The 10,847-nt window shown below is 45.8% G+C and overlaps 1 protein-coding gene across 4 annotated transcripts in view; it reads right to left on the bottom strand.

The window, feature by feature from the left end:
• Positions 1 to 6,824: 6,824 nt before the first annotated feature.
• TMOD4 (tropomodulin 4) overlaps positions 6,825 to 10,847 on the bottom strand; it is a 38,537-nt gene continuing 34,514 nt past the window's right edge. For all 4 annotated transcript variants that reach the window (XM_069951358.1, XM_069951359.1, XM_069951362.1 and 1 more), the window contains exons 8-10: positions 10,557 to 10,700; positions 8,544 to 8,688; positions 6,825 to 7,650 (exon numbers count right to left, since the gene is read on the bottom strand). In XM_069951358.1, coding sequence (XP_069807459.1) covers positions 7,622 to 7,650; positions 8,544 to 8,688; positions 10,557 to 10,700 — 318 coding nt within the window. In that variant the 3' untranslated portion in view covers positions 6,825 to 7,621. The remainder of the gene's footprint in view (positions 7,651 to 8,543; positions 8,689 to 10,556; positions 10,701 to 10,847) is intronic.

Raw genomic sequence — 10,847 nt, 5'->3', positions numbered from 1 at the left:
CTGGCACTTTATTGGGATGAGATTGTATGTAGCACTTTAATTGTTGTAGATGGATATGCGAATTGGTTGTGATTCAGTACTGAAGCGGTTAATCAGGCTTAGAAAATATGGTCGCTTTCTCTCCTGTCCTCAGTCTGGGTGGGGGTATTGCAGCTCAGTGCCATTGAAGTGTATAGAGCTCAATTGTTATATCACACACAACCTGAGGACAGGGGTGGCGCTGTTTTTGCAACAACAAAAAAAGTAGCAATGCTTTTTCTATTCCTGGATAATGCCTTGTAAGAAATAGTGTTTTTCTGATCAGTGGGTGACTGCACGGGGTGGGTGACTGCACGGGGTGAGTGACTGCACGGGGTGAGTGACTGCACGGGGTGGGTGATTGCATGGGGTGGGTGACTGCACGGGGTGAGTGACTGCACGGGGTGAGTGACTGCACGGGGTGGGTGACTGCATGGGGTGGGTGACTGCACGGGGTGAGTGACTGCACGGGGTGGGTGACTGCACAGGGTGAATGACAGGCCGGGGTGGATGACTGCACAGGGTGAGTGACTGCACAGGGTGAGTGACTGCATGGAGTGGGTGACAGGCCGGGGTGGGTGATTGCACGGGGTGAGTGACAGGCCGGGTGGGTGACTGCACAGGGTGAGTGACAGGCCGGGTGGGTGACTGCACGGGGTGAGTGACTGCACGTGGTGGGTGACAGGCCGGGTGGGTGACTGCACAGGGTGAGTGACTGCACGGGGTGGGTGACTGCATGGAGTGGGTGACAGGCCGGGGTGGGTGATTGCACGGGGTGAGTGACAGGCCGGGTGAATGACTGCACGGGGTGAGTGACAGTCCAGGGTGGGTGACTGCACAGGGTGAGTGACAGGCTGGGGTGGGTGGCTGCATTGGCTGGGTGACTGCATTGGGTGGGCGACAGGCCGCGGTGGGTGAACGCATGGGGTGGGTGACAGGCCGCGGTGGGTGAACGCATGGGGTGGGTGACTTATGGCTTCCTGAAGGTAATAACTGATTACTGTCAGGAAATCCTGATGCTTTTCTTTGAGGCCTCCTGATCCGGATTTCCTGACCGTAATCACTGACTCGGCCGTGTGCAGGGGGCCTTCCCCTTATACTGGTTTTCAGGATGTCATGGTTATATTTTGTATAGTTAGTGAAGCCATTACAATACTGCGCCGACCTTCTAAACCCTTAGAGATGTTACATCCCTTGAAGCTTACATAAGGAAACACTAGCGCTACAGATTTGGAAACCTTTGTTCTATTACTTACAAAATGATGAGTCACCTGTCTGTCCCGCCCCAACTGGTGTCACCTTATATGTGGTGAAAGGAGATTGGTCCAGCGCACAGAGAGAATGTTCTGGAATTTCCCAGAACTTTCTGGCCCAGCCCCTTCCCTCCCTGGGTTGGCTATATAAAGAGGGAGATGAGGTGGTGTGGTGCACACTGTGCGAAGACGTTTGTCAGACACATCAAACAAAATCCTTTGTACAATTTTACGAAATTACTCTGACTTTGACTATGTCAATTATAATGATCGAAGACGAGCTCAAATGTTCCATTTGTTTGGATATATTTTCTAAACCTATAATGCTGAAATGTGGCCACAGCTTCTGTCTTACCTGTTTTAATCTGGCTTTAGAAACACAAAAAGAAAATCGTATACAAACATGTCCTATTTGTCGGATGGAACTTCAAGAGCCCATTCTCAGGCCGAGAAATTTGGTGCTGCAGAATATATGCAATCTGCTGCGTCCTAACCGCAATGACAACCCACCACAGGATGCGGAATAAGGAAATTGCACCCGTAATATTATACAATCGTTACCACACATTCTATTTGATACAATCGTACAAACATTAAAAAGCTAATGCCTCGGGTGAGTGCCGATGTTTTTCTACTTGAAACACAACGTTAATATTGCCACTATACAGTAAATTATTTACATAAGCGATTTTATATCCAACTCCTCACCCGGATTTCAGAATAACAATTGAAAGAATAAATCTTACTTTATTAATATTAATATTATTCAACAAGCAACCGGTTTCCTTTTGAATAAAACACTTGCAGCGGTCGGCTGTATTAATTAGCAACTTGACCGTTACCTATGTAGTTAAACACTTTATTTAAATTTAAAACAATGGAAATGCTGTAATTACTCTAATATTATAATGATGATTAACAATAAAATTACAAAAAAAGAGCAGAGTCTCTGTGTTATTGAATTTTTTTAAACAAAAGAGTTGGAACCAAAGATGACACCTGGGTGATGTCTAGACTACATAGACATCGGTAGGGTTCTGTTCACATTACACTAAAGCTTATGTATAGGTGTTTTGTTAGCACTGTTATTATAATTATAATTGCACCAACAGTTGTTTCCTTCTCACCAAGCTGCTTGCCTATTGTCCTGTAGCCCACCCCAGCCTTGTGCAGGTCTGCAATTTTTTCCCTGATGTCCTCAGCTCTTTGGTCTAGGTCATGGTGGAGAGGTTGGAGTGTTATTGATTGACTGGGTGGACAGGTGCTTTTTATATAGGTAACAAGTACAAACAGGTGCCATTACTACAGGTAATGAGTAGGAGAAACTTCTTATAGAAATAACAGGACTGTGAGAGGCAGAATTCTTGCTGGTTGGTCGGTGATCAAATACTTATTTCATGCCATAAAATGTCAATTAATTATTTAAAAATCATACAATGTGATTTTCTGGAATATTTTTTATAGATTCTGTCTCTCACAGGTGAAGTGTATCTATAATAAACATTACACACCTCTCCGTTCTTTGTAGATGGGAAAACTTGCAAGATCTTCAGTGTATTAAATACTTATCTTCCATATATATATATATATATATATATATATATATATATACTGTATATGGAGATATCTATGTATAAGAAGAATAGAGAGGCATGCTAATGTAACACTAATTGTATTAATATTATTGATATAATATATATAATATAATAACAACGGCCGCTGTTTTACATGTTCATCTGGCTGATAATTCAGTGTCGGACAAAAGAACATTATTTTGAATTCATTGAAATCCGGCCGCCGTATGGGTGTACCCAGAAATTAATTAACCATTGATTTCCAGGCACACTGCGTCCGACATGACAGCCACACAGCGCGTGAACTGAGTTTCCAAACAACAGCTGCAAATAATTGACATGTCAATTACTTGTGTGGCCCTAGCAAACAGTGGCCGTCATTCGATAAACTCTGTGAACAACGGCCGCTGTTTGCATTGATTTCAATGCTGCTCATTATTTTATGACAAGAACGGCCGTTGTTTTATTTGCGTTTTTTGTTTTATTTTTATTTAACGGCTGTTCTTGTCATAAAAATATGTAGTGTGAACATAGCCTATTAATATGGAAGTGTATTCATTTGTAGGATACACGCATGGTGATTATTAGTCTTGTACCTGAAAAAGTGGAGAATATGGATCTTTTCTGTTGGATGCAAAGAGATAATCCATGTCTGTAATACTATACACCAGAACTTTATGTTTTCTTGAACAGGTTCAGTCGTCTTCAAGAGAAGAGCAAGAATTTGGGTGGGAGATTTAACAAAGGATATAAAATATAGACCGGCGTAAACTGCCCAGAGCGACCAATCACAGCTCAGCTCTGGTGGGATGATGACTGAGCTGTGATTGGTTGCTGTGGGCAGTTTAAAACCCTTTATAGCCCTTTGATAAATTTTACCCCCATATGTTTTAAAATTCTAAACTTCACTATTTTCTTGCAATTAGAATAACAAGTAAAGCTGATCTGTGATTGGTCGCTGTGGGCCGTGTACACCAGTGTATATTTTACACCCTCATGGAGAAGACTGGACATACAGGAGAAAGAGAAGGAAAGCAAAATGCAGAGGATGGAAATTTGAGGTAAGAATTTTAACCTACAAAATTATTTTAAAGAAAAGCATTTTTTTTATATTTACTATATATATTTTTCTTGGTTAATTACGAATTTGTTTGGGGGGTTGATAATTAAAAAACTAAATAAGAGAGGAAGGGGTTATTCAGGCTTAGAAAAAATGGTCGCTTTCTCTCCTGTCCTCAGTCTGGGTGGGGGGTTTGCCTGAGGACAGGGGTGGCGCTGTTTTTGAGAGAAAAAAAAAAAGTAGCAATGCTTTTTCTATTCCTGGATAAAACCTTGTAAGAAATAGTGTTTTTTTGTTCATTGAGTGACTGCACAGGGTGGGTGACAGGCCGGGTGGGTGACTGCATGGGGTGAGTGACAGGCCAGGTGGGTGACTGCATGGGGTGAGTGACAGGCCGGGTGGGTGACTGCATGGGGTGAGTGACAGGCCGGGTGGGTGACTGCATGGGGTGAGTGACAGGCCGGGTGGATGACTGCATGGGGTGAGTGACAGGCCAGGTGGGGACTGCATGGGGTGTGTGACAGGCCGGGTGGATGACTGCATGGGGTGTGTGACAGGCCGGGTGGGTGACTGCATGGGGTGAGTGACAGGCCGGATGGGTGACTGCATGGGGTGAGTGACAGGCCGGGTGGGTGACTGCATGGGGTGTGTGACAGGCCGGGTGGGTGACTGCATGAGGTGTGTGACAGGCCGGGTGGGTGACTGCATGGGGTGAGTGACAGGCCGGATGGGTAACTGCATGGGGTGAGTGACAGGCCGGGTGGGTGACTGCATGGGGTGTGTGACAGGCCGGGTGGGTGACTGCATGAGGTGTGTGACAGGCCGGTGGGTGACTGCATGGGGTGAGTGACAGGCCGGGTGGGTGACTGCATGGGGTGGGTAACAGTCCGGGTGGGTGACTGCATGGGGTGGGTGGCAGGCCGGGCTGGGTTACAGCACGGAGTGAGTGACGGGTCGGGTGGGTAACAGGCCCGGTGGGCGACTGCACGGGGTGGGTGACAGGCTGGGTGGGGTGAGTGACAGGCAAAGGTGACTTACAGGCCGGGGTGGGTGACAGGCTGGGTGGGTGACTGCATGCGGTAAGTGACTGCACGGGGTGAGTGACAGGCCGGATGGGTGACTGCATGGGGTGAGTGACAGGCCGGGTGGGTGACTGCATGGGGTGAGTGACAGGCTGGGTGGGTGACTGCATGGGGTGAGTGACAGGCCGGATGGGTGACTGCATGGGGTGAGTGACAGGCCGGGTGGGTGACTGCATGGGGTGTGTGACAGGCCGGGTGGGTGACTGCATGAGGTGTGTGACAGGCCGGGTGGGTGACTGCATGGGGTGAGTGACAGGCCGGGTGGGTGACTGCATGGGGTGGGTAACAGTCCGGGTGGGTGACTGCATGGGGTGGGTGGCAGGCCGGGCTGGGTTACAGCACGGAGTGAGTGACGGGTCGGGTGGGTAACAGGCCCGGTGGGCGACTGCACGGGGTGGGTGACAGGCTGGGTGGGGTGAGTGACAGGCAAAGGTGACTTACAGGCCGGGGTGGGTGACAGGCTGGGTGGGTGACTGCATGCGGTAAGTGACTGCACGGGGTGGGTGACAGGCTGGGTGGGTGACTGCAGTCTGTTGCGTCCTAACCGCAATGAGAACCCACCGCAGGATAATCCACAGGATGTGGAATAAGGAAATTCCATTGGTAATTCCTCTTATACACACGTTACCATCCACACAATTTATGTGATATAATTTTACAAACATAAATAAGTTGATGGTAAGCATACTCAGGTGAGTGCCGCTATTTTTCTACTTATTACATGATCTCCTGTTTACTATACAGTAAGTATATATACATACCTAAGTGATTTTGTATCAAACTCCGGCCTGGATTTCAGAATACAAATGGAACAATAAATCTTACTTTATTAATATTAATATTATTCAACAAGCACTTACAGCGGTCGGGTGTATCAATTAGCAACTAGATTGACCGTTTCCGATGTAATTCTGATACGAGGTTCAATGGGCACACTGTAATTTCTCTAATATTATAATGATAACAATAAAATTATGGAAAAAAACAGAACAAGGTCTCTGGATTTTATTTTATTACCTGGGTAATCTCTAGACCACACAGACATCGCTAGGGTACTGTTCACATTACACTAAAGCTTATGTTTAGGTGTTTTGTTAGCATTATTATTTCTGGGGGGTGGAAAGGATTTGGGGTTTCTTTTTACCAATGCCTACAATGTGTAGGCTTACTATAGGCCCAGAAAAGGCATAGCTGTAGAGCAGAGTCCATCCCGTTGAGGTCACCTTACTGTGATGGGTAGGTACACACTATTTGATCACATGTTATTTACCCCAGTCCAGCCATAACTGTAGCGTCAGCTTCTAGAAAAGGGCATCATGCAGCCACATCAACTAGTGTAGATTTTTACATAACCCTAAAAAAGCATGGAGCACGGAAGTGCGAAACACATGTCAGGTGGTCCCAGGGACACTGGTGGAGTAAGGCAACAGTGATAATGTGTTTTCCTTAAATATTATTTTTAAAAAATTCTAGTGTCTCTTTATGTTTTTTTTTTCTGGATTTTTTAGTGCTTCTTTTGTGATGTCGGCGTATAGGCTTTAGGTAGTCACAGATATGCATGAAGCACCTTAAAGCAGAACTCCGGGCAAAATGTATTTATTGATTTGTTTTTACATAAGCAAAGTTAGGCAAATTCCTAATGTACATTAAAGGGGTGCATACATATATGTGTCTGTTTTAGATGCCCATACACTGTAATGAAGGACTCCAGAGATACAGGTCAAAGTCACTTTATTTACATGTTTTAAATACAATTTTTGCACTTTAATTCCAGTATGGCTCCTGTTCTCCTCCGCTCCCACTTTCACAATAGACATATTACATTGAGTCTGATCTTTTCAAGTGTTTCAAGTGACCGTCCCTCACACCCAAGGAAGCCATTATGTGTTCTGAATAGACTGAAACCTGTCCCCCCTTCCCCCTATCTATGAGGACCTTGGTAGGTCAATAAAGCAAACCAGAGGTGTAGCTATAGTGGGTGTGGAGATAACAGCAGAAACCGGGACCTGGTGGTACATGGTAGATGGTGTAGATGGTGGCCCTGGCACTCTTCCATGGTGGCAAATTATAGATGGAGGCCCTTTTAGATTTAGCACTAGGACTTAAGAGCCTCCAGTTGCCCATTCATGGGTCAATTTCCCCTACATCCACTAAGTGATCTAATATTTTTTATTATTGGGGTGCTAGTCTTTAAAGTAACCCACACCACGAGATGCCAAGAATAGTCGTGAAAATTCTTGCCGAGACCTTTAATCACCAAGACACGAATGGGCACCTTAAGATTCAAAGCACTTCCTGGGAGTTTATAACAAACGAACAGATTGGACGGTCACACTAACAAAATGGCTTCTTTCCCAATGGTTTGGTAAATGGTGCGTAAACTTTAAGACATTCAATGGCAGTGTTACCAAAGAAGGAGGTCATATGAAATGTGAGACACACAGAGGAACAATGGGAGGGAAGTGGGGAAAACAAGGGATATGTAGCTAAGGAAAAACAAAAAGATGCATAGATGTGATGTGTACACATGAAGTCCCCAAAGCTGGGCCAAAACGGGACATAGACACCACCTACAAGATGAATGGGGTTGAACTTTAAAAAAAAAAAAAAAGTCTTGGGACACATAAAATAGCTTCATTGGGTGTTCTTCTTCTTCTTACGACCTGTCATGGAAAAAAAAAAGTTGAGGTTACCAATGAGAGTTGTCTGGGCTTTGCCATGTGATCGGCATTACCAGGCTTCATCATGTGATCAGCATTACCAGGCTTTATCATGTGATCAGCATTACCAGGCTCCATCACCGGTGTTTTCCTTGTCATAAGCGATCTGATGAAGCTGGGAATGCTGATCTCATAGCAAAGCCTAGATAGTCAATTTAGACAATACTGAAAAGACCACATAATCAATTAGGCTCTTATTATATCAACCAAGAAACACAACAAAACTGGTGATATGGGGAGCTACTGCCAGACAGTAAAGGGGGACATTACTTTAGTATAGGGGATGGCTATATTACATTAGACTGGGGTCAGCCAGCAGCTCTTTGTCCTGTTGCTTCAATTGAGGTAAGCTGGGGACTTCCAGTGGCGGCAATGTAACTGTACTACTTCTTCCGCCAAAAGCTTATAGTCGAGAGGACCAGGAAAACTGCAGGTGAGTGATGTTAGAGGTGAGTGCTTTTATATGGGGCCTAATACTATATGGGGCTTAATAATATATAAGGGACTAATACTATATGAAAGCAAAGAGGGGCCTAATACTATACTGGGTCACCGAGAAGCTTAACTGCTATATGGGGCCACCGAGAAGCCTAACTGCTATATGGGGCCACCGAGGAGCCTAACTCTTATGTAAAATTCATGTTGGCTTACACTTTGGTACTAACTTTCTAAGTAAACTTAGTAAATCCTTCTGCCATGGTGGCCTAGAGCTTTCTTCTACAGAGGGTTTTTCCTTCTTTGTGAGCTGTAAATTGGAAACCCCCTTAAGAAGAAAGCCTTAGGAGAGATATTATTTTTGCCATACAAATTGAAACTTTCTCAAGGAATAAACTTACGAGTCTCCAGATTTCTTGTGATGGCATTTGAAGCTCGGGCCCTTGGTCCCTGCTGTGTAAAATGGTACCCAAAGCGTACAACAGAAGGACAATTCTCCAGCATGAAGGCCATTTCCATTTCTACAGTGTCTCCAAGGTTCTGATGCTGCAGGAGATAGAAGACTATGGTCAGAGCTTGTCCACATCTTTGACACAGAATATAGCAGTATATCTGAAAGTGCACCCCACTTACATCCACCTACATGTTGGGTTGTACAGATGCTGAAGCATCCCCATGACATCAGTGCATAGGTCCTATTAAGCAGAATAGGACCAGTACACCATGTAAATCGGGTTCTTTTTTTCTGTAACACTCATGGTCTATGCTAATACACAGAGCGATAATCTTACGAATCAGGCCGATCCGGGCGATAATCGCTCTGTGTAATAAAGAGAAACAGTCATTGGCTGATCCTGTCATTAGGTCCTGACCTAAAAACGTTGTTGCATGTGATAGCTACGTTATCACGATTGTAGTATAAAATAATAAAGTATTAACTTACCTTACCACATTCCCTGAAGTCCTCAGAGGCCTTCCCCGCTGTCTGAATCTCTCCTCTCTGCACTGACAGGCCGCCGACTGCTCAGCCAATTACAGGCCGAAACAGGCCACCGGCCACTCAGCCAATCACTGGCTGAGACAGGCCGCGGGCAGTGATTGGCTGAGTGGCCGGCAGCCTGTCAGGTCATAGAAGGCAGAGCTAAAGACACCGGGGAAGGCCCGAGGACACGGGGAATGTGGTAAGGTAAGTTAATATTTCATTCTTTTAGAGTATAGGCAAGTGCTGCACAGACATCTCTACACTTACAGGCCGCCGGCCGCTCAGTCAACCACTGGCAGCGGCCTGTCTAGGCCAGTGATTGACTGAGCGGACAGGGGCCTATCTTGGCCTATGATTGGTTGAGCGGCCTGTCAGAGCAGAGAAGGCAGAGATAAGGACACTAAGGAAGGCCCAAGGACACCGGGGAATGTGGTAAGGTGAGTGAATATTTTATTATTTTACAGTAAAGACAAGGGCTTCACGGACATCTATGCACTGACAGGCCGTTGGCCACTCAGCCAATCACTTGCCAAGGCCTGTCTAGGGCAGTGATTGGCTGAACGGCTGGTGGCCTATCTCGGCCTGTGATTGGTTGAGCGGCCTGTCAGTGCAGAGAAGGCAGAGCTGCAGACAGCGGGGAAAGTGGTAAGGTGAGTTAATATTTTATTTTTTTATAGTACAATCATCAGTACATGTAAGTATTACACGTAGATATTACATGAAGCAATGCGCGCCTGACGCCTAATGATTTTAGGACAGGACCTAAAGAAACGATCTGCTGGTGACAGTTTAGTCCGCTGATCGGCCGAGTCGGCCTGATTTAACCCCCTCCTGCCGCTGCACTGTTAATTAACGTCGCTGCAGCCTATGCCTGATGCTGCAGCGACATTAATTAATGATCCAGGATGACACAGGCGGCAGGTCCCGGCTATCAGCAACACAACTCTCAGCACCAGGTTAACCCTATAGATACTGTAGTCAGCACGACCGCAGCATCTATAGGGCTCCAGACAGAGAATTCTCCCTCTACAGAGGGAGAATTCTCTGTCCCCTGTCCATCGGGGCATTGTGAAGTGATCGCCTTAGGCTTTCGGTTTCCTGGCTTTGGGAGCCGGCAGGGTTGGGAGGGAAGGCTCGGCGCGTGGCAGGGGCAGCGGAGAGGGGGAAGACACCAGGACATCAGCTTATGGGATTATTATTCCTAAAACGATCGCTCTGTGTAATAGGGCCCTCGGATCAATGTCTGATCTGTCTACCCAAAGGATCAGGCCAGTGAAGGGCCTTCACCCATTCACCCTTACCAATGCTAGTGTCCAGCGGAAGCCTTTAAACATCAATAGTGGCTCAGCAGTCTGACCAGGCACAATATCTGCCTGGGATGAGTATGTCCTCCTCATCTTCCCTTTAGTTTCATAAGCTAGACTCACTTTACCTGGTTATCCACCTTGAGTTCAGTCAATGTAGAGTTATTTTTCATGGCTTGAATTACGGCCAGCATCCCTGCACTGGAGATGAAGTTGGACTCTATGTTTAAGCTCTCAAGAGTCTTATTTTCCTTAATCATTTCAGCCACAGCCTGCGGGGAAGCGGAAGAAAGTGTAATGGGGCAACAGAGGGAAGGAGCGTTCTCTGATATATAAAAAAAAAAAACTTCTGCAGTCAGTATCAAGAGCTAGAACAAAAAAAGCCAGAAAAAAAAAACATTTTTATAGTTATTTGAGGG

Source organism: Dendropsophus ebraccatus, chromosome 13, assembly GCF_027789765.1.
Source record: "Dendropsophus ebraccatus isolate aDenEbr1 chromosome 13, aDenEbr1.pat, whole genome shotgun sequence".
Classification (NCBI taxonomy): domain Eukaryota; kingdom Metazoa; phylum Chordata; class Amphibia; order Anura; family Hylidae; genus Dendropsophus; species Dendropsophus ebraccatus.
This window is presented reverse-complemented; position numbering and strand designations above follow the sequence as displayed.